Here is a 26,512-nt window from a genome sequence, read left to right on the forward strand (position 1 = left end):
AGGAAGGATGAAAGTGACTGGTTGAGAAGAGTGATGGAAGTTAATGTAGAAGGAAGTAGAGGACGGGGAAGACCGAGAAAGACTTGGCTAAAGATGGTGGAAGAAGAAATGCGGGCAAGGGGGTTAACAAGGAGAGATGCAGAAAATAGGGCAAAATGGAGAAGATTGTCATGGGGACCGCAAGGCTAACCCCCGCTCTAGCAGGGAAAATGGCCTTAAAATGCATGTTGTTGTTGTTGTTGTTGTATACTTTAGGGAAGTAGTTTTTACTATTGGCCATCTTCATGGAAGCGGCCAATAGTATTTCGCTGGTGTCATACACTATCATGTTTGTTGCATGAGCATGTATGGACAAGAAAATACCTACACGACATCAGCGAATGTGTGATCATAAAAACCATGCGGAGGGGGAAAGAATGTGGTCGTTGATTGGATGGCCAATTTTCCAAATGGCGCCTGTTACGGATTTGTCACTTCCGTCGTTGTGGTTTTCATCCACTGTAAGCATTTTTGGTTTCATGTACTATTCTTGGTATAGTTTGAGTGAAATGGAGATAACTGTTTTCAAAAGGTGAAAAATTAGTGTTTTAAAAGAAACCGGAAACCGGCTTGGGAGAAACCGGAAGAGAAGAGGAGGAAGCAAAAAAGCGGGGCAAAGAGAGGTCGGGAAGGAAAAGTCGAGCTGCTTTGAGGTCTCGAGGAGACGCTGGCGAACGTGGGTCACGAGCTAAGTTTGGTTTTCCTGGAAAAGGGATTCCTGTGACAGTCGTGATCGCGGTGACAGATAAACCTGCATGACGGGTTTTGCGGTTGATTCCGAAGAGAATCGTTGTTGGAGAGCAGGTACGCCTTCATTACGGGCCCGCCCGCCATTTCGCCTCGCTCCCGCCATTTTGCATCGCTCCAGCCTTTTCACCTCGCTCCAGCCATTTCACCGCACCCAACCATTAGCCTGGTTTGCATGTGTAACATGGATTTCGATTGGGAATTTGCGGTCCTCCGTTTGGGAGTCGTTGAACGTTCATACCCGAAGGTGTGATTTCCCAGTCGCCTTTTAGGTGCACCTTTGCGCCTCTTCGGCAGCGTTGGCTGTCAGCCGACCTGGATTCTGGTCTCGATACGACCTTTTTCTGGCGATCACCGGAGCGTGGATCGATTTTGGCTTGGTGCCGGGGACAGAGACTTTGGGGAATGTTCTTTTCGCTCACTTGGAGCACACTGAATTATTGAGTAAGAAACTGATGGTACCATCATAGGAATTATATTGTATTTTGGTTGTGCAATTGAAAGTATATTGTACTTGTGCTGTTATTCTTGTGTGACATTGATACAATACTTGTTTTTTGGTAACAATCGGTTGGTGTGGTTTCACCATTGGTCATTGACACACATAATAACACATCTTTCTGCCGTGACTCCTTTTGGGGCTCGGAGGTACACCGTGACCGGGGTTTGGGGAGGAGCACGTAACAGCGCCGGGTAACCTGTTCAGACTGCAGGAAGCCCAATGAGCGCTCCAAATCGCCGCTGCTCCTCTAAATCGCCAGTGCCCCCCAAATCATTGCCAGCGCCCCCCCTCTACCGCCTGTGGACTCTGGAGAGTCACCCTGAAAGTTCCCAGCACCCACTGGGGACGGTAGGGACCACTTTGAGAACCTATACTCTAGAGTGACTGGACAGTCGTAAATGAATGTCTAACCACGAGAACTGAAGGATTTCATTATGATGGTCATTATTTAAAGGGAAAGATCTCTATACAGAACTACTCAAGCATGCCATTGTTGATCAACCAGGTGATTGAAGTGAAGTTCCCGTTACATAATCAGCCATTACAATTGGGCTAGCGGCTAGGGTGCCGGCTTAGGATCCTAGGATCCTGGGTTCGAATCCCGGTCGATCGCTGAATTAACGCCAGGGGGGTTGACTCAGCCTGTCATCCTTCCGAGGTCGGCAAATTGAGTACCAGTTCACTGGTAATTCCCTGTTTGTCGTTAAAGGCGGCAAAAAGGGTTGGCGTCAGGAAGGGCATCCGGCCGTAAAACATTGCTTCAAAAAGGGGACCAAAAAACAACAACCACGGTTCCCGAAAAAGGCCAACCCCCGCTTGCGGGGGAAAATGGCCTCTAAAGAAGGTTATTTATATATATATACAATTGAAGAAACGTGTTTGCAAAGCTGCACATTTCAAAAAATGAAAGTGATTTCTTTTGATGTTCAGTTTATGGTTAATGTGTCTGTTTTTTTTTTTTTTGTCATTAATGTTAGCTCTTACATGAGCTTCAATCTTGTATACCAAAAAAAAAAAAAATGAGATAAACGAAGGGAAAAAAAATTTGAAGACAATAGAATTATAACCAGGCTAAGTCGCTTCCCCCCCCCCCCCCCCCCCCCCGTTTTTCACGTTTTTCAAAATATTTTTCACGTTTCTCTCGAAATGACTAAAATGTGACTTAGCCTGGTTATAATTCTATGGTCTTCAATTATAATTTTAAAAAGCGCAGTTCATTCATGTGAAAAGGAAATTGAATACAAATGTGAGGCTTTTTGAAGAGCTTGAACGTAGAACAGCTGGAACACAGTGGGAAGCAGGGAAGGGCGCAAGGGAACAACAGAGGGACACTTGGAGGATGAGAGAGTAAGGGGAAGGGGAGGAGGATACTGGGTGAATAACCAATCAAAGTCCTTGGACATGCGTCAAGGTCAAATGTGGCAAGACGAGGACTGGAAGAACGGGAAGGAAAATCCAGGGATGAAACAGCAATGGAACAAATAACCGGGAAGCAAGTGGAGGGAGAGGGAAGAACACACTACAACCTGGAAAGGAATGGATATGCTTGGAGATGGTTAATGAAGGTAACGATAACGAGTATGGATGGGAGATGACCCGAGGAGGAGTTAAACAGCCTACTTTGAACCCTTGGTGGGAGGAATGAGGTAGAATAGACCAAGGAATAAATGAGTGGAGGTGATTAGTGAGCTTGGATTTTGGGAGTTTCACAAGAAGTGGGTAACTGGCACCTCACGATGTCTGCGATATAAGCAGTCCAGAGATTCACCTTCGCCCACAATATGCCAATGATGGTGAGGGCCTTGTTCTCCGGGGTATTAAGGCTGTGAAAGGTGTGAGGCTGGAGCCCGCCCAATGGGGAGAGCAATGCTCCATTGAGCTACAGATGTAGACATTGTAGTTTGTTCAAAGTTTTGATTTGCCAAGGAAAAGCTTTGGACAACGGAGGAGGACAATTCAGTGGCTGGCTTTGATGACAAACTCTGATATGTGGTTTGTCCAATTGAGACATTGGGTGATAGAGAGAGAAAGAGAGAGAGATTTGTCAGGGTTGAAAGACATATTCTAAGTGTTGTACCAGTATTAAATTTTATCAATGTCTGCAAAGAGGGAAGAGCTTGCTTCCTGCTAATCTGAAGGAAGAGAGATGGTGGACATGGAAAATGTGAGACTTTTCCAGAGAATCAAATATCGTTGATGAATATGAGATAGAGGCCTGGGGCACAAGACAGTGCTTCAGAGTACTCCAGCCTCAACAAGGAGAGATGATCTGGTCCTGTTGAGAGCCATATGCTGTCTGCGAGAATGGAGGAAGTAGTCAAGCAATGAGAAGAAGTGGCCTCAAATGCTGTCAGCCAAGAGTTTTGTTTGGAGTGCAAGGTTGGGTGCCAGACTTTGGAAAATATCCAGAGAGTTATTCTTCGTCTGAGATTCAGGGCCTCCATCTATTGTTGGGAGAGCAGCAGCAGCAGCATGTCCTGGGTGGAGTACACAAGAGATTCACTTGGCAAAGTGTCACTGGGACTTTGATGAAGGAGACAAGATCGAGAGTCTCGAGGTTGGCCAGGTGTTGTTTCCTTCCTCTCCTGAGAGTGGACACACACTTATTGCAGACTATGTGGAAAGCACTGAGATTGCCTTCCAGGAAGATAAGGCAAGTTGTTTCAATGCAACTGTGTCACCACATGATGTGGTACACCAGGTGCCAGAGGATTGGGGTGCAATGACTGCAGATGAGCTGGGATAAACCTGTATATAAGAGAGATAGAGCACGCTTTTGTGCAAGGATTCCAAGGTGACGAGGGTGGCGAAGATAAAAGAGCAATCTTTAAGTGAGAGGGCAGCTTGCAGTCCCTACCATTCAGCATTGGTGTACTTCCGTATTCAGTGGCGCTGAGGCAGTTCTCCGGCAATAGTCACGGTGGCATAATGGTTAATGGCGTCCGCTCTAGTCTCGGATGTGGCTGCTCGAACCGTGGCCGAATCTTACCAGAGAGTCTTTAAAATGGTACGTGCTGCTGCATTGCTTGACGCTCAGCATTTAGAAAGTTTGGAGCAGGGACAAACAACCACAAGTTGGCAAGCAAAGCACAGGCTTTGATTGGCCTAATGACCTCCTCCTCCGTCAAATTTCCATGCAAGGGAACTCGCATTAACATAACAGCCAGAGACGTGGACTCTCGCAAGAACCTGATCAAATGAAACTAGTTCAGACTGAGACGTTGGAAGGAAAGTTAGCCAATGCCAGTCCGGATGGGAGGATTTGCAAATGGCAGAAATCCAGGCCAGAAATTCACAGATCGAGTCGGGCCTATGGAGTCCCGGAAGTCCATTGCTGCGATGCTTTGCTTGTTGATTAGATACCACCAACTCCAGCCAATTGTGTGGTGACAGTTGAAAGTGCCACATATGAGGAAGAGAGAGTTGGAATGGGTGCTTTTAATTTGGTTCATATGTTTGGAGATTGAGACAGAGACATAGATATAAATGGAGTTGTTACTGATAGGACGGTACAGGATGCAGAAAAACAAGAGGTAGTTGTGTGTACTCTTAGAGGGGCGAGAGCAGCACACCACCAATGGAGTTATTCACGTAAACTGCAACTCCGCCACCACGGGATATGGTGCAGGCCTGCTGAACCGGAGGCCTGGGAGAAACAGGAATCTGGGATATCCTGTGGGAGGAATGATTCTATTAAGCAGATAATGTCAGGTTCTTGTCAAAAGTGTGGCCTTTGTGTCTGCCTAATTCTTGTATTCTCTTCTCTCGTTTTGCAGAAACTGATGCTTGCTGAGAATTGTCCAGGCAAGGGTAGTACAGAGTACATCGTGACGTTCACTGCCCAGTCAAATCTTCTGAATGTCGAGCCAGCGCCATCTTTCTCTCTTCCCTTTGTCTTCTACAATGGTTTGTCCCTTCGGTCGTTTTTTATTTTTGTGAATTGTTATGAATGGTAATCATCTTCTTCTTTTTTTAAAATGGGCAACATGAATCTTTTGTATGAAAAAGTAAAAAAGGTTTTGTTTTGAAAACCTGCATCCCTGTCTCGTCTTCCAGACTTCAAGAAACAGCTTAAGATGGCCGAGCTGTCTAAAAAGAGAGACGGCCTGCAGAACAATATAAGGCTTTACGGAAACCTCCTTCAATCAAACGATACATTGATCATGGACCTGAAGGGTAAATCGCCTTGACCGAGGATGGTTGAGCCATCCAGGCCACTTCTTTGCATTTCCAACTATATGAGCAACTTGCTCTCAGTCTTCTCTTCCCTTTCGAAGTCTTTGCACATGCATCTTTTTATCTTTAATTTCTATGCCATATGCCAGAGCGAATGGACAAAGTTCTTCAGGAGGAAAAGAGCTTGGCCAGGAACCTCGAACGCTTTGGCATCACGCAGGATGACGTCAATGCTGTATGTTAACTTTTCATGCACATTGCATCATTTCAACCTTGTTTATCACGAGAATGTTTGTCAGATTTGTAGTTATCGTGGGGCGTGATCGTTTCCGAAATGAGCACTGTTCAGGATTTGGATTTCAATTTCTACAAACCGAGCTAATTTCAGGAGAATCTGTGGTGTGAGTTGAACCTGAACAGGCCACTTTTTGAGGTTGATTCCTGGTGCCCTTGGCAACTTTAATGAGCACTAATATGACAAACAGAACATTATAAACTTGAACAGCACTTGGTAGAGTGCATACCTCCTCCAGGCTAAACAGTTTGTTTTGTATCCCACTGATAGGCTGAATCTGCATCCAGCCATGAACCAAAATCGAATCGGCTTGTTCTCGTCACCTAACAAACCCGTCCACCAAGTTTTGTAATAACTCAAACACAACTTTGTGAAATATCGTTCTATGTATCGTTTTTGGCCCCGTATCTCAAAAGTGAAGAATCACTTAAGCATTTAAAACGATAACATTCTTCGACGTCGACCGATATGGCTCCGCCCACATTATTATATCATTATCTATATTATAATAGCCGTAGATGATTCTGTCTGTCTGTCTGTCTATCTGTTGGGTGTCTGTCCGGGGTGTGGCTTACTCGGTTTGCAGAGTAGCTCCACCCATAGCTCCACCCATTCTGGGAGTGGCTATAAACAAATATCCACCATTTTATTAACTCGCATAGCTTTGAGTCCTGTTTTGTAGGCCCGTGGTGTCTTGCTCTCCCCCAGTTTTATTTCAAATCAAATTCGATATATCATTTCATTTTTCACAGTCGCTAACATAGTTTTAGACTCGGTTGAAAAAAAACGGGAAGAAAATCCGATGAAAGTTGCCGTTTATAGAACGAAATGAATTCTCAAAGGCCTGTAACTTCAAGGCCTTCTTGAGTCTCTCTCAGTCTCTCACGCCTTTATCTCCAATCTAACTCACCATATGATTTCATTTTTATCGATGGTTTTACTTTTAGACTCGGTGTCAGCAATAATTGAGAACAATCCACACACGCGGGAAAATGCAGAGATATATTTTTTAAAATCGCGTCATGGTGTATCATACACCGCCCAACATGACACCGCCGGCAATGTGTCGATATATATTAAAAATTCGCTTTTGCTTTTCCGTTATGATATATTACTATTTCGTTTGATGATAGTCGTCACAAAAACGTCAACAATGATGCCGACATATATTTCTTCGTTTTTATTTCATTCAACATATTAGCCGGAAGTAAAATATGTTTCAGGAAATTACCGAGAGATATTTCTTCGTTTTTTTTATTAGTTATGTGCGCATACACTTTAAATAGGTTTATTTGAAATCTTTAATTTTCCACAAACATTCCACACACGCGGGAAAATGCAGAAATATATTTTTTAAAATCGCGTCATGGTGTATCATACACCGCCCAACATGACACCGACGGCAATGTGTCGATATCTATTTTAAATTCGATATATCATTTCATTTTTCACAGTCGCTAACATAGTTTTAGACTCGGTTGAAAAAAAACGAGAAGAAAATCCGATGAAAGTTGCCGTTTATAGAACGAAATGAATTCTCAAATGCCTGTAACTTCAAGGCCATTGAGTCTCTCTCACGCCTTTATCTCCAATATAACTCACCATCATGGTTTTAGACTCGGTGTCAGCAACGCGGGAAAACGCAGAGATATATTTTTAAAAATACACCATATCACCGCCCAACAGCCAACAAGTATCATACACCGCCCAACATGACACAGACGTCAACATTTCGACATTATCGCTTTTTCTTTAAACCGAGCCGAACCGAATAAACCGAGTGAATTCACCGTTTACCTTTGATGCCAGTCGTCACAAAACGACATATATTTCTTCGTTTTTATTTCATTCAACATTTTTAGCCGGAAGTAAAATTACCGAGAAATTACCGAGTTCAGGAAATTACCGAGACATATTTCTTCGTTTTTTTATTTATTAGTTATTTGCGCATACACTTTAAATAGGTCTATTTGAAATATTAAATTTTCACAATGTAATTTACTTGCCATTTGTCATTTGATAATTATGAGACACTTCCTATTGAGGATCGTGACAATTCATGCGGTGCGTGGAAACTTCCATTTCCAAAATGGATGAGACGATCGATGAAGAACGCAGACTTGAACAGGATGTAGCAAGAAAACGAATGAGACGGGCGAACGAGTCCATCGACGAACGTCAATGCAAACTTGCGGGGTCACCCGTGGGAATCCCACGGGCATGGATGTGTGTGACATTTCGACATATTGAGTTAGATGCTGCACATTCATTTTTACAAAATGGTTACTGGCAAGTCATCAGATCCAGAAATGGTGTCATGAACACAATTTATTTACGCGCAAGCACGAAAGCAAGACGGGCCGATTTCCGATTCCGACGGGCCGACGGGCGAGATGGGCCGATTTGGAGCAAGAAAAAGAACGAGACGGGAGAAAAACGAGAGAAACGAGACGGGGAAAGCCGATTGGAGAGGCGAGTGAGGCGCGATTGGAGAGGAGTGTGAGGCGCGATTGGAGAGGAGTGTGAGGCGCGATTGGAGAGGAGTGTGAGGCACGATTGGAGAGGAGTGATTGGAGGGGAGTGTGAGGCGCGATTGGAGAGGAGTGTGAGGTGCGATTGGAGAGGAGTGTGAGGCGTGATTGGAGAGGAGTGTGAGGCGCGATTGGAGAGGAGTGTGAGGCGCGATTGGAGAGGCGTGTGAGGGATTGGAGAGGAGAGGAGTGTGAGGGATTGGAGAGGTGAGGGATTGGAAAGGAGAGGGATGTGAGGGTTTGGAGAGGAGAGGAGTGCTAGGTGGAGACAGGAGAGTGTCAGGTGGAGAGGAGTGAGGGGTCACATATTATGTGAAATAAATAAAGTGTTCATCACACCATTTCTGGATCTGATGACTTGCCAGTAACCATTTTGTAAAAATGAATGTGCAGCATCTAACTCAATATGTCGAAATGTCACACACATCCATGCCCGTGGGATTCCCACGGGTGACCCCGCTAGTAATATATATTATATATGATAAAGCCTGGTGTTGGCTTAGCGGTGAGGGTGCCGGCTTGGGATCCTAGGATCCTGGGTTCAAATCCCGGTCGATCGCTGAATTAACACCGGGGGGGGGGGGGGGGGGTTGACTCAGCCTGTCATCCTTCCGAGGTCGTCAAATTGAGTACCAGTTCACTGGTAATTCCCTGCATGTCGCAAGAGGCGACTTACAGGGTTGGCGGCAGGAAGGGCATCCGGCCATAAAACATTGCTCCAAAAAGGGGACTAAGGTGCCCAAAAAGGCCAACCCCTGCTCTGTGGGGAAAAAAGGCCTCTAACGGTGGTTCCTATAATACTTGTACCAAGTTTGATTTAAATCCATTCAGCTATTCTCAAGTTATCGCATTTTTAACTGACATTACCTCTGACCTTTGACCTCTTGACCCCAAAATTTAATCAGTTCATGTTTACATCATTAAACATATCTCCACCAAGTTTTAATTAGATCTCTTTAGCCGTTCTCAAGTTATCGACCTATTACACACTTTGACCTTTGACCTATTGACGCCAATAACTAATCAGTTAATCTTTACATCATTATACATATCTGCACCAATTTTGAAATATATCCCTTTAACCGTTCTCAAGTTATAGACACAGGGATTACCGAACCGTACTGTACAGTGCCGTACCATACCGTTCTGTGCAATGGAAAAGCGCCATTTGTCTGTCTGTCTCTACAAACGTCGGTCTATGACCGAGCAACTATCTTGATTCCAATTAAATTTGACAATTTGAACACTAGAGAAGACAAATCGGAACACCAAGCTGCAGATTACCAGAACTTTAGCTCTGAATTTGGCAAATTGTGCGGAATCACTTCCCAATCACGTGCACAGAGGAGTCAGGTAAGTATTTTTAGTCTGCCACCTACCTGGCTGTCAAACAAAATTGAAAATTGTTTCAAACAGGAAGATTACTTTTTTTAGGGACGTCATAAAGGACACAAAACAATAGTCATGAGGAACCACTGTAACATCTTAAATAATGTGGTGTAAAGGGCGTTGCATCAATTGTGGTAAACTTCCAAAACCAATTTTTTTTTCTACAACCTTTTAAACCTTTATTTCATTTAATATTTAATTATATACTTGAACACTGGAGAACACAAATAAAGCTCCTTGTTGGCTCTTACAAAAACCTCGAGTTTAGTTGTGCTTGAACAAATTTTTATGTCATTGACAAATCTCATTTTCCGCTCGCGCTCTTTGTTGGGAAATTTTGAGATTCAGACAAAATTGCGGCGCGTAGGAAATATAAATTCTGCTCAGAAACACCAAGCAAGAATTTAAAAGACCCATCCGATGTCCTTTTTTTCTTCCAAGACTGTGTTCGGGGTAAGGGGTTCTATAAGCTCTCCAGTTGCCCTCGCCAGAGGAGAGGGTATTGCATTTGAGTCCGTTTGTTTGTGTCTGTCTGTTTGTTCGCACAGAATAAATATGATTTTCTTTGAAACCGTTGGTCCGATTGACAGGAAAGTTTCACCATAGGTGCGCCTCCTCCTGCATAATTTTTAATGATAATTATGACGTCAAAGGTCATGTGGTACGAGCGCCATCTTGGAAAAAACGAAAAGCTTTGCACCTCTATCTCCGAAAGTGCTGCATAGAAAACTAGATGGTATTCATGGAATACTTACCCTGCACAGTCAACTTGTTGCGAGCCAACTCCTCTGTTGTTGAACATTTTTTTTTTCTTTGATCCAAAATGGCTGCCAGACCGCGTGAGCGATGACATAATAAATTTATATTCTCTAATATAATTGTTGCATAGATCACGCTCAATACATTTCAAACTGATCAGACAAAGTGTTGTCCCTGTCAAATTATGACGTCATAATTATGGCACCAATGAAGTCGTCGTTAACAACACCTATTCTCCATATGGAGTTTATAATGAGCCATGTTTCAATTTTTTCCATGCAGCACTTTTGTAGATATAGAGGTGCAGCATTTTTCGCTTTTCCCAAGATGGCACCTGCATCACATGACCTATACAACAGGCATTTTAAGGTCATTTGCCCTGCAAGAGTGGGCAGGGGTGGATCCAGGAATTTAAAGAGGGGTCTGGGGGTCCTCCCCCAGGAAATTTTAAAAAATTGATCGTCAGAAACGGCATTCCGTGAGTTCTTGGAAGTTTCTGCAGTTCCTTGTGTTTTTCCCTGGTCCAACAGTTCAGCAGATTCGCACCCCATGCACCCCCCCCCCCCCCCCCCTGGAGCCGCCCCTGGTGGGGGTTAGCCTTGCGGTCCCCATGACAATCTTCTCCATTTTGCCCTATTTTCTGCATCTCCCCTTGTTAACCCCCTTGCCCGCATTTCTTCTTCGACCATCTTTAGCCAAGTCTTTCTCGGTCTTCCCCGTCCTCTACTTCCTTCTACATTCACTTCCATCACTCTTCTCAACCAGTCACTTTCATCCTTCCTCAACACATGACCAAACCATCTCAAACTGTTTCTCTTCACAGCATCCATCACAGGCTCTATTCTCATCATCTTTTGCAATTCATCATTTGTCTTCCCCTCTCTCTCAACGATACTCCACACATCCACCGAAACATTTGCATTTCCACCCTTTCCAGCCTTCGTTGCTGCTCTACGTTCATTACCCGTGTCTCGCTCCCATAAATCATAACACTTCTCACACATGCAGCATATACCTTTCCCTTCAGCTTCAACAACACTCTCGTCATCGTCAGCACGCCACTCAGTTCCCGAAACTTCTTCCATGCACATCTCACTCTGGCAACCGTTGCCGAGTCTGATCCACCTTCTCCATTCAGCATGTCTCCGAGGTAACAAAATGTTTTCACACCTTCCAGCTTCACGCCGTCTCCAAGATCCAACTCAACATTTCCTCCATCTGCAGCTCCCTCTGTGCACACCTTACACTTGAATGTCGCTGCCACACTGGTTAATGACCCTCTCAAACCACTACATTTTTGATGAACCCACTCAGCGCACATTGTACATTGAATGGAATTCACTCCGACACCCTTCCTGCACACGGCCACTTCCCAGTTCTTTCCACCTCACCACATGCTTTACCACTTGCCATCACCTTCGTTTTTCCGATATTCACCTTCAGACCTTTTGTCTCCTTACATTTCTTCCACTTGTTCATCTTCTCCTTCAGTCCATCCATACTTTCTGCAATCAACACCAGATCATCTGCATACAACAACTCCCACGGTAAACCCTCCTTTACGTTCCGAGCCAGGACCTCCATCACAGCTACAAATAGTAGTGGACTTAGTACCGACCCCTGATGCACTCCCACCTTCTCCTCAAACTCACCTCTGTTCCCGTCCTTCGTCCTTACAGCTGTGCGCGCTCTTTTGTACATTGCCATCACTACTCTGATCAACCATGCCTCCACTCCTAACTTCCTCAATGCCCATGTCACTACTTCATGTGGAACCCTATCGAATGCTTTCTCCAGATCAACAAACCCAAGAAACAACTTCTTCCTCTTCTCCATGTACTTCTCCTGCAAATCCCTCACAATAAAAAGCGCGTCTGTCGTTCCTCTTCCTGGCATAAATCCAAACTGTATTTCGTCAATCTTCACTTTCTTCCTTATCCTCCTCTCCAACACCCTTTCCAATACCTTCATTCCATGCTCCAATGACCTTATCGCTCGATACGAGCCACAGTCCAGAGGGTCTCCTTTCCCCTTGTATAGAGGGACGAGGGTACTCAGTTCCCAATCCACTGGAATGCGGCCTTCTTTCACCACCAGATTGCAGATCTCTGTCATTCTCTTCACACCCCAATTTCCCGCTGCCTTCAACATATCTCCCACAGCTCCCGTCGGCCCTCCCGCTTTTCTACTCTTTATTGCTTTTATCGCTTCCTCAACTTCCTTCTCGGTTATCTTCTCTGCCGGTCCTAAAACTCCTCTCTGGCCTTGCCCCCCCAGCTCTCTCTGGGCTCTGTCCCGCAAATATTCCTACAGGTCCCACAAGATCTGTCTGCAACCCTCTTATGGTTAAACTGCCAAAATCAAGACTCTCTGCTCACCTTCACTCCTTCATTCCTCTTTTCTCCCGCCTCTGGAACAAACTCCCTCACTCTCTTCAATCCCACTCCACCCTCCAGGTCTTTAAAACAGCTGTTCACCACCAATCTCTTATCTTCCCCCATCCAAAACCTTGATCTTTTCTACCCCCGCTAATTTCACCCCAATTCCACTTTTTTGAAATACCAACTTCTGTCCTGGAAGTCCTTGGTGTCCTTGTGTTTTATACTTCTCCCACCCCCTCCCCCCTTCCCACGCCTCCTCCCCCCAAGCCCTCTCCCTCCCACACATCTCCCTGCTCTTAAATGTTGTGTGCTCTCAAGTGTTTGTGTGCTTCCCCTTCTCTTGTCTTCCGCTCCCTCTTTTTATATATTTTGTTTGTCTGGTTAATTCGTTTGTGAAGTAAATGTCAGCTCTTTCACGAGCCTCGATTCAGTATACAAAAAAAAAAGAAAAAAAAAACTGGGTTACTCTCTATGTTGCCATCCCATTCATTCTCTGCATTCAACAGTATTTCCCACACCGATTTTGGGGTCATTATCCTCTCTTCCATCTTCCTTTAATTCCATCTGGGTCCACAACGATTTGTCCCACTTCATCCTTCAAGCAACTCACCCCCATCACATCACACCTCTCTTTCGCTATCTGCTTTGCAATCCTGAATACCGCTCTCTGACCCTCTTCCAAATCCAAGCGTTCTCCGAACATTTTCCTACATGCCTCCTGCGCCTTTGCTACCTCTTTCTTGGCTGCCTTATAATTTTCATGCGCTGCCATTTCTGCCCCCATACCCTTCGCCTTCTGCCACTCCTTGAACTTCTTCCTCTTCTCGTCAATCTTCTTTCCAATTTCATCATCCCACCACCATGTTTCCGAGTGCCTCGGTGGTCCTTTTGTCCACCCACATACCTCACCAACGGCTCCCAACAGACTGTCTTTCATTGACATCCAACCACTTTCAAGCTCAACCACATCATCCTCTACCCTACTCAGCCTCTCTTTTAATGCCTCCCTCACTGTCACCTCTTTCAACCTCCACACCTTCATTCTCGGTTGGTACTCCACCCCTCGAGCTCTCCTTGCACCTTTCACCCTTATGTCGCAGACAACCAAGTCATGATCTATGACCTATGACCTATGTCACATGACCTATGACGTCATGATTATCATTAAAATATTCTGGAGGAGGTGCTCCTTTGGTGAAAATTTCGTGTCCATCAGACCAACAGTTGCTGATTTTTTAAAAAATAATGATCGGATGGATCAGTGTTGTATTTGGCGAATCATGACGTCATAACGAAGGCACCGATGACATCATTAACATATCTTTTTCCCCATCGGGAGTAGTTGACAATGAGCCAGGTCTCAATTTTTTCCATGGAGTGGTTTCAGAGATATCGAGGTGCAAAGTTTTTCCAAGATGGCGCCTGTACCATGTGACCTATGACGTCATAATCATTAAAATATTCCACAGGAGGAGGTACTCCTATGGTAAAATTTCATACCAATCGGACCAACGGCTGCTGAGAAAATGAATTTTTAAAATACAGACAAGGCACACATACGTACGCATGTGAATGCTTAACCGCGCTTTTCGCTTCGCGAGCGCAGGGTAAAAATTGAGACATGGCTCATTGTAAAGAACTCTCCATGGGGAATAACATATGTTAATGATGATGTCATTGGTGCCTCCATTGTCCAGGTCTGCAGAGACAAAGGCTGACAAAGCCGTCTGACAACATGGACCAACTTCCCAACTCTCCACTCATCCCAACTCTCTCTTCCTCATATGTGGTGATTTCAACTGTCATCATGCCAACTGGCTGGGTGTGGCTACCTATCTCACCAGCCATGGCATCTCTCAGCAAAGGCCTTCTGCGACTCAATGGGATTGACACAATCTGTCAATTTCCCGACGCGGATCTTTTAACAGAGCATCTTCTCTTCCTGACTTGGTTATGACAAACTACCCTGCAAATGTCTGCTGCTGTTCTTCTGCTCCAATCGGTTTTTCTGATAATTTCCTTGTGAAAGTGGACATCTCTCTGGCCATTCTCAGAGAGCCTCCTCAGCGTCGACGAGTCTGGCATTTTACTCAGGCCGACTGGCACGGTCTTCAAGCAGCCCGGAACAAGTGTGTCTACCCTCAGGAGAGCCAGGAAATTTGATCTCTATTTTCTCAAGACTGAACTCTCAAACCTGTCTCCCTCCTCCAAATCCTGGTGGTATCTGGTCAAATCTGTTTCTGGTGTTTATTTCCCCTCCATCCCCTCCCTTACCTCAAATGGCTGCACAGCTGACACCGCACATGACAAAGCCGAATGCCTCAACTCTGTGTTTGCCTCAAAATCTTGTGTCCCAAATCAATTTCTCTCTCTGTACCCACCTTACCCAGTCGAACCGAGCTGTTCCTGGACTCTGTGTCCTTCTCTCCTGACAGGCTGGAGAAGTTTCTGTCAAACCTCGACTCTGATTCTGCAACTGGACCAGATTGCATCAGCCCACGGGTCCTAAATTCCTGCTCTGCCGCTCTATCTCACCCTCTCTCTTTCCTCTTCACCCTCTCTTTTCCTCAAGGTCATCTGCCATCAGCTTGGAAATCAGCCAACATCACCGCTTTACACAAGAAAGGTGCAAAAACAGATCTTTGCAACTACAGACCAATCAGCCTGCTCCCAATAATCAGCAAGGTCATGGAATCCATCATCGTTTCTGACATCAAATCCTTCCCCTTCTCCAATGGCTTGATCTCGGATCATCAGTTTGGATTCAGACCAGGTCATTCTACTCTGGACATGCTGCTTCTGCTGTCTCAACAATGGATGGAGGTCCTCAATGCGAAACAGGAAATCAGAGCTTTCTCCCTTGACATATATCTCGTGCCTTTATTACGGTCTGGCACCCAGCTCTGCTCACCAAACTCTCCTCCTATGGTATCCATGGAAACCTCCACACATGGCTTGCAGTCTTCCTTTCTGGTCGTAGGCAATGTGTGGCCCTGAATGGAATTCTCTCATCTCCCCTTCCTGTTCAGGCTGGAGTTCCTCAAGGCAGTGTTCTGGGCCCTGTGCTTTTTCTGGTCTTCATTAATAATCTCTCCGACTCTGGAAAATCCTCTCTATCTCTATGCTGATGTCTCCACTCTCTGCCGCTCCATATCTCAACCCTCAGATTGAGAGTCTGCAGCCTCCTCACTCTGCAGACCTGGACAATATCACAAACTGGTCAAACAAGTGGAACATGTCTTTCAATCCTGACAAATCTCACTGTGTGTCTTCAAAAAGACAGTCTGGACAACCCTCCAATCTACTTTCTGAACAATCCTCTTGAAGAAGTTCTGTCACTCAAGTTTTTGGGTCTCACTATCTGCCATGATCTTTCCTGGGAAAACAACAATTCCAAGCTGGCCTCCAAAGCCAGTCGCCGACTGGGCATCATCCGTCACGCGAAGTCCTTTCTGGGCACTTCTGAGCTCCTCACCACATACAAAGCTTTCATCCACAGCTCAATGGAATACTGCTCTCCCCTCTGGGCTGGTGCTCCTGCTTCACACCTAGCTCGGCTTCCCACGGTTGAGAGCAAAGCATTCAGAATCATTGGAATCTCCCGCAATTAAGCTGATTCTGACCGCCTTTTTCTCTCTCACACCGCAGGCAGGTTGGTGGACTTTGTCTTCGACAGACTCCTCTCCGGCCTTGCTCACCTCTCTCTCTCTCTCCCTCTTGTCTACCGCTCCCTTCATTGCATGTTTTGTGTGTCTGTGCATGTTTTCATGTTCAATGTATTAGCTCTTCCACGAGCCTTGATTCTGCATACAAAAAATATATTTTAAAAAGCCACAAAAACACGTCCTGGTGAGGGTCTGCAATCTTTGATTGCCCTTTCTTGTTAATAATGTAATCGCTCCAAAATGGAAGATAGGTTTTTATCCAAGATTTTGACTCCATCTTAACAGCAACTTCAAAATGTCATGTCTGAACTGGACATGTAGCAATTTAAAAGTCTTCACCATTGATTAATAGGCCCAAAACGATATGTAGCATTATATTTCAAAAAGTTGTGGATGACGTGACAAAACTTGGTGGACGAGTTGGTTTCGTGACGAGAACAAGCTGATTAGATTTTGGTTCAGGTCAGAATCCAGATCCAGCCTATCAGTTGCATAGAAAGCGTAAACTGTTGAGCCTGGCGGGGGTATGCGCTCTACCGAGTGCCCTTTTCGTTTATGTAACACAGTGAGTGACGTTGGCTGATTTCCAAGCAGATGTAAGATGACCGAGTGCTAATGACAGGGTCAAGTGAGCAAAGAGAGGAGGTGCAAGAGCAACGGAGCAGGTTTTTAGGACACCTGAGCTGATGCTGTCCAGTCCAGTTGCAAAATCAGTCAGGGGTTCCCAAAAGCTTCTCTACCTTCTTAAGTGCAAAAGACACAGAATTCAGTTGCAGTTTGGTGTGACTGGTTAGGACAGGTACAGAGAGTGAGAGTGGTTGTTTGGGACACAGATTTTGAAGCAAACACGGAATTGAGGCATTCGGCCTTCTCACGAGCGGAGTCAGCCGTGGCGCCATTTGAAGAGGGAGAAGGTATGAAAGGGGAGCATACACCAGAGACAGCAAGGCTAACCCCCGCTCTAGCAGGGGAGCTCTAACCACCGCCCGCAAGGCTAACCCCCGCTTTAAAATGCCTGTTGTTGTTGTTGTTGTTGTTGGTGAAAAGAACACTAGTTGCTTCAAGGCAACTGCCTCACCGCGGGTTTCAGTCATGGGAGTAAGGTTATGATAACTGAAGACTAGATGGGATGAATCTGTCCATAAGAGAAAGCAGGTTTCTGTGGAAGGATTCCCAGGACGAGTCATCGTAAAAACGGGAATGGGAACAGCTTCTAATGCAGAATGTTAGTTTAAGATTTTGTGAATGTGAATGTGCCATGTTTTTTTGGGACAGACTCGAGCTGATGACTTGCTGAAACAATTGTATAAGAGGAAAGAAATGGTATTCATGCAGCCACGGCGAATGTGCGAGATGGCTCAGTTTCCAAAATTAGACGATGAAATCCTTGGAAAGGTAGGAAATTCTCAACGCTTGCTTCTCATACACCCGACCCATGTTTCGTGTGTCGAAAACGAATGTCTCCTTTGTCGTTGTAAAAACGGCTTAACTTCCTGCTTTTCGCAAAAATTATGTTGCTGTTGCCTTGGATGACTATGTGATTGGGGGCGTTGTGCAATGAGGCCCGGACCTAATTACTTACGTCACAACGTGTTTATCGCAAGGAATTGTCTGAAACATCCAGGGTCTGTTTATTTCAATACAGGTGGTGTTACATTTGTTTTAAAGGAGAGAGACATTGATTGTACTATTTTATATTACTTATTATGCTAACAGATGACTTATCCTCATTGGATTAAGAGGTTCTTATGATGTTACAGGTTTTAACCCCAATGTGGACACTGCCTTCGTCATTGAGGGTTAGGTCTATCGTCTGTTACTGTGAAAAATATTGTTGGTGCACCTCTCTTGGACATCACCTTTTAGGATTTGACGTACTGAGCACCACGGAGCAGTCAATGCAAATCGACAGCAAAGAAGCAGGCACAATAATATTGAGGATGCACAATACAAAAAACATTTTACCGGCAAAGAAAGGAGGAAACGAGAGCGGCACTCAGTAGAACGCATAACTCCGCCAGGGTGAACAGCTTTGTATATCCCTACTGGCAGGCCGGATCTGGATTTGGACCTTAACCAAAATCTAATCGGCTTGTTCTTATCAAACCAACTCGTCCACCAAGTTTAGTCATAACTCGTCCATAACCTTTTTAAACTATGTTATATTTCACTTTTCACCCGATCTCTCAATGGTGAAGAATCGCTTAAAAAATTAAATAATTATCGTATCCGAATCCATATTCAGATCTTCACCAACATCGAATCGATTAGTCCTTGTCACACACCCAATCGGTCCACCAAGTTTCATCCAAATCCGTCCATAACTTTTTAAGATATCCTGCTATATGTTGGTTTTCACCGGATCTCTCAATGGTGAAGAATCACTTAAAAAATCAAATAATTCTCGTATCCGAATCCATATTCACATCTTCACCAACATCGAATAGATTAGTCCTCATCACACACCCAATCGGTCCACCAAGTTTCGTACCAATCCGTCCATAACTTTTTGAGATATCGTGCCATGTATCGGTTGTAGCCCGATCACTCAGCGGTGAATAATCAATTAAAAAAACTAAATAATTATCGTATCCGAATCCATATTCAGATCCCAACCCCCCCCCCCCCCCCACCTCCGAAGACAGACCCCCCCCCCCCCCTATTGAGATCGACACAGCGATCACATGCTCATCTTCACAGGTCATTCAACAGCTTCCAGTGGAGCAAGCTCCATCTGAAAATGACAGTCTCCATACACCCAATGAACATTGTTAGAAAGGATGTGATTCCCCACTTCCCAGTGTTGCTCACTCTATGTGCTTGCACTGGTCTCTACTAGGCTAAACAACCTGCTCACAAAGCTGCTACTGCTCTTCTATGACTCAGTGTGGCTAGATATTCACACAATGATGATGAGTCTGTCATCACATAACGTCATCATATCATAACCTCATTATGTCACCTTGTACGAGAAGAGTCCTCAAATTGGACGGCCATCATTGTGATGCTGCTGCTCTGTGGGAGACTGCTCCAGATTCCTGTAGAACCACTTGGTTCTGGTAGAACTGGAAATACTGTTGAATAATTGAACCTCGTCTGATGAAACTTCGAGAGGATGAAGATGACATGTAAATATCTTAAAGAAAACACGTAGGAGCAGGAATAACTGCTAAACCATGGCACTATGAGAAATGTGATCGGCAGTTACCCTTGGAAAACCCTACGTGATTGACCTTTGACCATCTGACTTCATGTGTGATTGGCACGATTTCTGCTCGTGGGTTAGAGTGCATTGCTTTATTCATGGTGTAAACATTCCAACTCGCTGGGATGATACGTTGGCTTGTTATCCGCTTTTCAATTTGGGATTGTGAAGCCACGGAAACCCTGACTGTGTCCGCCCCCGTCGCTTGAGAATGCCAATTTAGATGAAAAAGTTTCACATTCTTAAAGAGCATGTTCTCAGCTTCATTTTGGTACATTTGAAAATAGATCTACTCTGATGTGTAGCTAACTCAAAAACTATCAGGCCTTTGGGACCTTTGTTCCACTACTATTAATGTCATGAAGAAAATTTAATCCTCAATTTTGATCGCCTTGATATAGTAACGGAGTAAGGGCCAAAAGGCTCCTTTTTATTTTTCATCTTTTACCAACTTAAAATGTGGGATGGGGGTCGGGGTCGGCTGGCTTGAAAACGAGTATTTACCAAATTTTATGGGGACTCCCCAAATTTATTTGGAAGAAGTCAAAGATATTAATAAATATGAAAGGATGATCAACAACATTATTCGTTAAATTGATATTTGTGGGAAAATTACATGCCCAGACCGGGAATCGAGCCCAGGTCCTCTGGAAAACCGTACCAGTGCTCTGCCATCTGAGCTGTCTGGGAGACCCTGACCGAGCATACAATTTTCCCACACATATGATTGCCACTCTCTTTCCATCAATGTGCTTCCGGGGCGCTCATGCCAACCATAGGAGCACCAACGGCCTGAACACGAGAGGGTCTTCCTCCAATGGGGGGGGGGGGGGGCGGGGACAAATCCATGTCCTCTATTATAAACACCACTGGGGGCATAGTAAAGCAATTACAGAGCACCTGGGTTCGATTCCTGGTCTGGGCGTGTAATTTTCCCACATACAGGGGGAGTCAAAAGTAGCGCCCGTGCCCGATTTCTGTTTTTCCGGCTGTCAGATTCTTTCTGGGATGTCATGTTGCTAATAATTGTCTTGCAGATTATTAATTTTCTTAGTTTATTTATTTTTGTTTTTGTTTTGCAGGTTATTGCTGAGAGTTTAGAAAGTTACTGAATTTGCACCAAATTGAACCATGAATTACCTTTCAATGAATCAACGCATTGCGGCCGTGAAACATTACTACAAATGTAATGAACAACCAACGATGGCGGCACGCCGGTTGGCACAGGAATTCGATATTAACCCACCCCAGGGAAGAAACATACGATTGATTGTCGAGAAATTTGAAGCAACAGGGTCGGTAGCCACTGCAAAGAAGTCCGATCGTCCAAAAACGGCAACGAATGTAGTTAAGGCTAAATAAGCCATCAGGAGACTGGAACAAAGTCCGCAAAAGTCAACTCGACGTTTATCCGCAGAGTTGGAAGTGAGCCAATCAAGTGTTATCCGTATCTTTCACCAGAAAAAATGGAAACCTTACATTCCACGCTTACTGCATGCCCTTCATGATGGAGATGACGACCGCCGTCTTCAATTTTGCGAAGAGTTCTTAGCTAAACTTGACGAAGAGGACACAATGCTAGACAACATCTGGTGGTCAGATGAAGCATGTTTTAAGCTTATCGGTACAATGAACAGACACAATTGTGTCTACTGGGCTGTGGAGAACCCAAGAGTGACAGTCTGTGCTCGACACTCTGTGCCTGCTCGGCTGCAATTGTGCATCGATCACGAGGGAGGGCACTTTTGAAAATTGCAAGTAAAACAGCTTGGTACACTTCCGTAATCATTTTCCCCCGAATAAATGGCTCGATAAACACGTCATTCATTTATTTATACCTTCTTGTACACTGTAATACAAATGGCAAACAAACAATCAACTGACAGAAATATATATATATATATATATATATATATATATATATATATATATATATATATACAGACTTGGCATTTAATATGGAATATATTTTTTTTTCTTGACTTGGGTTTACTTTCTTAGCTCAGTATATCAATCTTGTGAGTTTCTTTTACACTTTGGTGATTTATTTGTTAAAAGAACCATGTCACTGATTGTCTGTCGCAGCAAGAAGTCAACAACAGGATTATATCACAGGTGGCGTGGCAAAATGTACGGACAGGTGCATTTGATGATTGCCTTCACTGGGGTATACAAGGGTTGTTGCGTTTTGCATTAGTGGAAAACAACTGCTGCACGTCTCCAAAAGTTATTGCCGCTTCCTCTGGAGATGGTCCGTCAACTCGGCAATGCTGTTTGCCATGGAGTGGTGGCTTTACGAAATTACGGCATGAAACAGCGTGCTATTGCTCGGCAGTATGGCATCACTCAAGGTCAGGTGTCAAAGATCCTGAAACAAAATTATCAGAGGGGTGTCCCTACTCCAATGCCGAGGCCAGGACGTTCCCGCAGAACCACAAGGAGGGATGATCGCCAGCTGCACCGGTGAGTCCGCAATGGCCGTACCAAGTCAGCTAATCGGCTTAGGGCTGAGTGGCAGCAACTGACAAATGTGCCTGTATCCAGAAGGCTAGTCAACCAACGACTGGTTCAAGCAGGCTATCATGCCAGGCGTCCCCTGAGAAAGCCACGCCTGAACAGACAACACCGCCAGCGCCGATTGCAGTGGGCCAGAGAGCACCGTCAATGGCAGCCAGGACACTGGAATCATGTGATCTTCAGTGACGAGTCTAGATTTCTGGTCTATCGTCAAGATGGCTGAGTCCGAGTGCGCAGACAAGTGCATGAAGCCTACAACAAAGATTGTATAGTGCCAAGAGTCCAACCTGGAGGTGGTTGGGTGACCGTTTGGGCTGCTTTTCATGCAGGGGGCAAAACTGACCTGGTTGTTCTGAATGGAAACCTGAACCAGTTCAAGTACAGGGCCATTCTGGAAGAAACATTGCTTCCATTTGCTCGTGCAGCCTTTCAAGGAAACTTTGTCTTCCAAGATGACAATGCACAGCCTCATCGTGCTCGCATGATCCAACACTTTCTTGCTGACCGTGGTGTAGAGCATATGGAGTGGCCTGCCATGTCCCCGGATATGAATCCGATAGAGAACTTGTGGGCACAATTAACGCGTCAAATCGACCACTTGGACCAGCAGCCGACCTCTGTGCGTGAATTGCAGCAGGCTATTGTCACTGCATGGCAAGCGATTCCTGTCCAAACATTGGCAAATCTCGTGAACAGCATGCCTCAACGTGTACGTGCTCTCCTGATTGCTCGTGGGGGTTACACGAAGTACTGAACTGTAATTTTACTGTCCGTAATCCCAGTCGTAATTTAAGTTTTGTTTTTGTTTAAAAAAAGTTTTGGCTAATGTGCAAAATAAGAGATACTTCTGGAAAACGTACAGAAGTTTAACACAGTACTGTCCGTGAATTGAGTTCGATATCAGTTTACATCACTTTCAAGGATCAATTTATTTGTTTCGAAATGTCAAATGTGGTTTTTGTTTCTTTTAAAGGTCACATTAACAAAATCTAGAATAATTTCAACATAATTCCAATGAACTTTTGATTCCAAGACATCCTGAAAAGTATGTTCACCCCCACAAATAAAATATTCCATATTAAATGCCAAGTCTGTGTATATATATATATATATATATATATACACCAAGTCTGTATATATTCATATATATGTAAACAGAAATCGGGCTCTACTTTTGACTCACCTTGTATATCAATTGAATTATTTATAATCCTGTTCATTAATATAAAACATTGTTAATGTTCTATAACATCAGAACGGAGCCAAATATAAATTTAACTGATACATGAACATAATGAGAGATACTGACAACTGTGGTTGTGTTATTTGATAAATCCATGAGCCATTCACGACTCGGATCTGCAAAGTTGAGGCTCGTGGAGGAGCGGGTAACAGAGGGTAAAAAGGCAACAGATTGACAATGGGGCCACAAGTGGATACAACAAGTAAGGGAGGGAGGGAGAGAGGATTAGGGGTGGAGGTGGAGAGCAGGTGGAGAGGGTGGGAAGGGGGCGAGAGAGAAAGAAACCCGAAAGTAAGAGAGTTGGTTCGGTTGTTGTTGTTAGGGTTAGTTGTTGTTGTATAGCCTCGGACAGTTCTCTCGAACAAGCCTGCGGCACGGAGACAGCCGATCGATCTCTCAGGAGCGACCCAAAGATCCCCCACATCCAGGATGGTGTACCCACCTTCACGGAGTCAGGGCCATGACAGAGTTAAAGAGATGAGAGGGAAAGGGCCGGTTCATGGGGACCAATCAGCATTCTGACCATGACCACGCTTCCCTGACGAATCTGGGCAGCAGGGAAGAATGGGGAAGATTCCCCTGACTTGCGTTGGGGGGGGGGGGGGGGTACAATCAACATGAGGAGGCGTCCCCGATAGTTGTCGTTGGTTCGGTTGTGTTAAAGGGAGTAGATTGCTTTAAACAATGTAACAATATTCAGGGAAGTTGTGCACTTATCGCAGTCTACTTCCAAACAATTTTTGAATCGTGGATGAAATTAACAGGATGTTGATTGAGGTGAGCTAACTGTCGTCGGAAGGAAGAAGAAGCTCCCCTTTTGGGCGGCAACCCTTCCTTGTAGCAAAATAGCGATGGTGCAACGCTCTTTTGCTCCAAAGAAGGGTTAACACCCAAAACATCTGCTTCTTCTTGCTTCCCACGGCGGTTAACATACCTTGATCAACATCCTGTTGATTTCGTCCACCGGTCTACCTGTCCGCTGATGCAGAACGACACAAACCCTCACCAGACAAACACTACTTAGTTATTCTCATGATTTTAAATCGATTTGTGCAGATTCATCACACCACCATTTCTCTGTGCTAGTTGTGTTCACTGACGATAACTAGATTATCTTTCAAGGGCATCTTTGCGCTCTCCAAAACCTCTACCTTGCTTGGTCTTTGTTGTAATCGAGGGCAAAGACCTGGCCGACTCGATTTTATGGCCGGGTCTTAATAATGCGGCAGGTCGTGCCCGAACGAGTGCGTGAATGTGTTTTTTATTTGGGAACAGATGTGTGTTCTTGACTCTATTTTCTTCTTCATCTTCTTCATCTTCTTCTTCTTCTTCTTCTTCTTCTTGCCATATTGATGAAGTGCTTTGTTCCCACGCCAGTGGAATGCGGCCCATTTGACAATAACTTGTGTGAAATGGCATTTGCTTGTTTTGGGATGCTTAAGGTGCTCACTGCGGCGTTCTTGTTTTTGCCAGTCGGTCACTTGGCTCAGTGCCTTGTGATTGCCTCTTGCTCTAGTGACACCTGCAAGATGTCCCAGCAATGTATTTTGCCATTGCTGGTGTCGATGATAACCTGGGATCCCTGGTTTGTTTTAGTTTTACCACGTGTTGCTTCAAGTGGTGTTGCTGCCACTGGGTGTGCTTTACAGGCTGCGCATATGGCACTGATTCGCGAAGCAGATGTCGCATTGGTGCTGTCCTGGCACATGTCCAGCGATATGGACTGTGTGGTGACACGCACCAGTGAAGCTGCGATGAAAATTTACAAGGCGACACAAGGACGTCAGCAGGTGCTTCCCTTGGAATCCATCTTTCAGTTGAGCCTTCCCAATTGGAACAAGTAAGGATCCGGTGGATCAATTCGGGAAAGAAGGGGAGGGAGGAGGATTGTATCTTCCTCCTCCTTTCTTCCTCCTCCTCTTCCTTTTTCTTCCTCTTCCTTATGATCTTCCTCCTACTCTTTATTCTTCTTCCTTCTTCTTCCTTCTTCCTCATTCTTCTTATTTCATATACAGCACAAGACTGTGGCAGAAGATCATCGGTTGAGGGTGCGACTGTGCCACTGATGCAATTCCCCCTCTGTAGGTTAGAGCAGGAATTTGAGATTTGGCCAGGCTGCCGGCAATAGCTCACCTAATCTTCACGAATAATACTGTGGGATATTTAATGGCCACCAAGTAATGCTAGCAGATGGGGACGCCCAGTTCAACATCCGGCCAAGGGACGGCACACACATTGCTGAATCGTCCTGCCTGTGAAACACCGGGATGACAGTTTATAGCTGGCCTGAGATTGTATCATCAACTTGCTTTATAATATGGGTTTAGAAACATCTGCACTATTGCTTGCGGTACACTATGGGAAGGCCTAATTTGTCCACAGCTGTTTTCTTTGTTCCCCTCTTTGTCACCAGTATGATATAGATTCACTTGAATGAGTCGCACAGGCCTAAAATTGTCAAAGAATGCCTGCCTTAGCACACTGGTAGCGCAAATGTTTGATTTGCAGGCCCTCAGTCCAATGATGAAGAAGAGGAATCGGGTTGCAGAGGAATGGAATTGTAGAAAATACATTGTAACAAGCACTGCAACTCTGTTTATACTGGTGGTGTGAGAGGGAGAAAAGGGAGGAAAAGGCAACACTCGTCTTCCAGCTGCATTTGTGCTGGCCTGTGTTGACTACTGCGTGTGGTCCGAGTAACCCAGAGCTTTACTCATCCACTGTGTTTTATTACACCAGTAATTTTGGTCACCTTTCTGCACTCATTTTCTCTTCAAAATAGTTTTGTCCGTGTGCACACATTAAAACGTGTGGGCCTCAGCTGTTATTGGCTCAAGAAAAATACAAGAAAACCAACATACCAGACATCATAAGTTATGAGAACCAGATGTACATGGAAAGCAGAAGTCCCATCTGCCTGTGTTTAAGATGAACTGAATGTGTGTAACTTTCAAACCATGCCTTTTGATCATCTTTCGTTGTCATAGTTACATGAAAATGGTACCTAAGTGCATGCGCTCTACTCCAGCCACTGCTGCGCTTGCTTTACTCTGGCTGCTTGGA

The 26,512-nt window shown here is 44.8% G+C and overlaps 1 protein-coding gene across 1 annotated transcript in view; it reads left to right on the forward strand.

The window, feature by feature from the left end:
- The window catches only part of SMCHD1 (structural maintenance of chromosomes flexible hinge domain containing 1), a 238,536-nt gene that overhangs the window by 176,063 nt on the left and 35,961 nt on the right, over positions 1–26,512 (forward strand). Inside the window, exons 32-36 of the mRNA XM_078777400.1 lie at positions 5,065–5,194; positions 5,345–5,464; positions 5,614–5,699; positions 17,760–17,879; positions 25,099–25,289. Coding sequence (XP_078633526.1) covers positions 5,065–5,194; positions 5,345–5,464; positions 5,614–5,699; positions 17,760–17,879; positions 25,099–25,289 — 647 coding nt within the window. The remainder of the gene's footprint in view (positions 1–5,064; positions 5,195–5,344; positions 5,465–5,613; positions 5,700–17,759; positions 17,880–25,098; positions 25,290–26,512) is intronic.

Source organism: Myxine glutinosa, chromosome 5, assembly GCF_964187855.1.
Source record: "Myxine glutinosa chromosome 5, kmMyxGlut1.1, whole genome shotgun sequence".
Classification (NCBI taxonomy): domain Eukaryota; kingdom Metazoa; phylum Chordata; class Myxini; order Myxiniformes; family Myxinidae; genus Myxine; species Myxine glutinosa.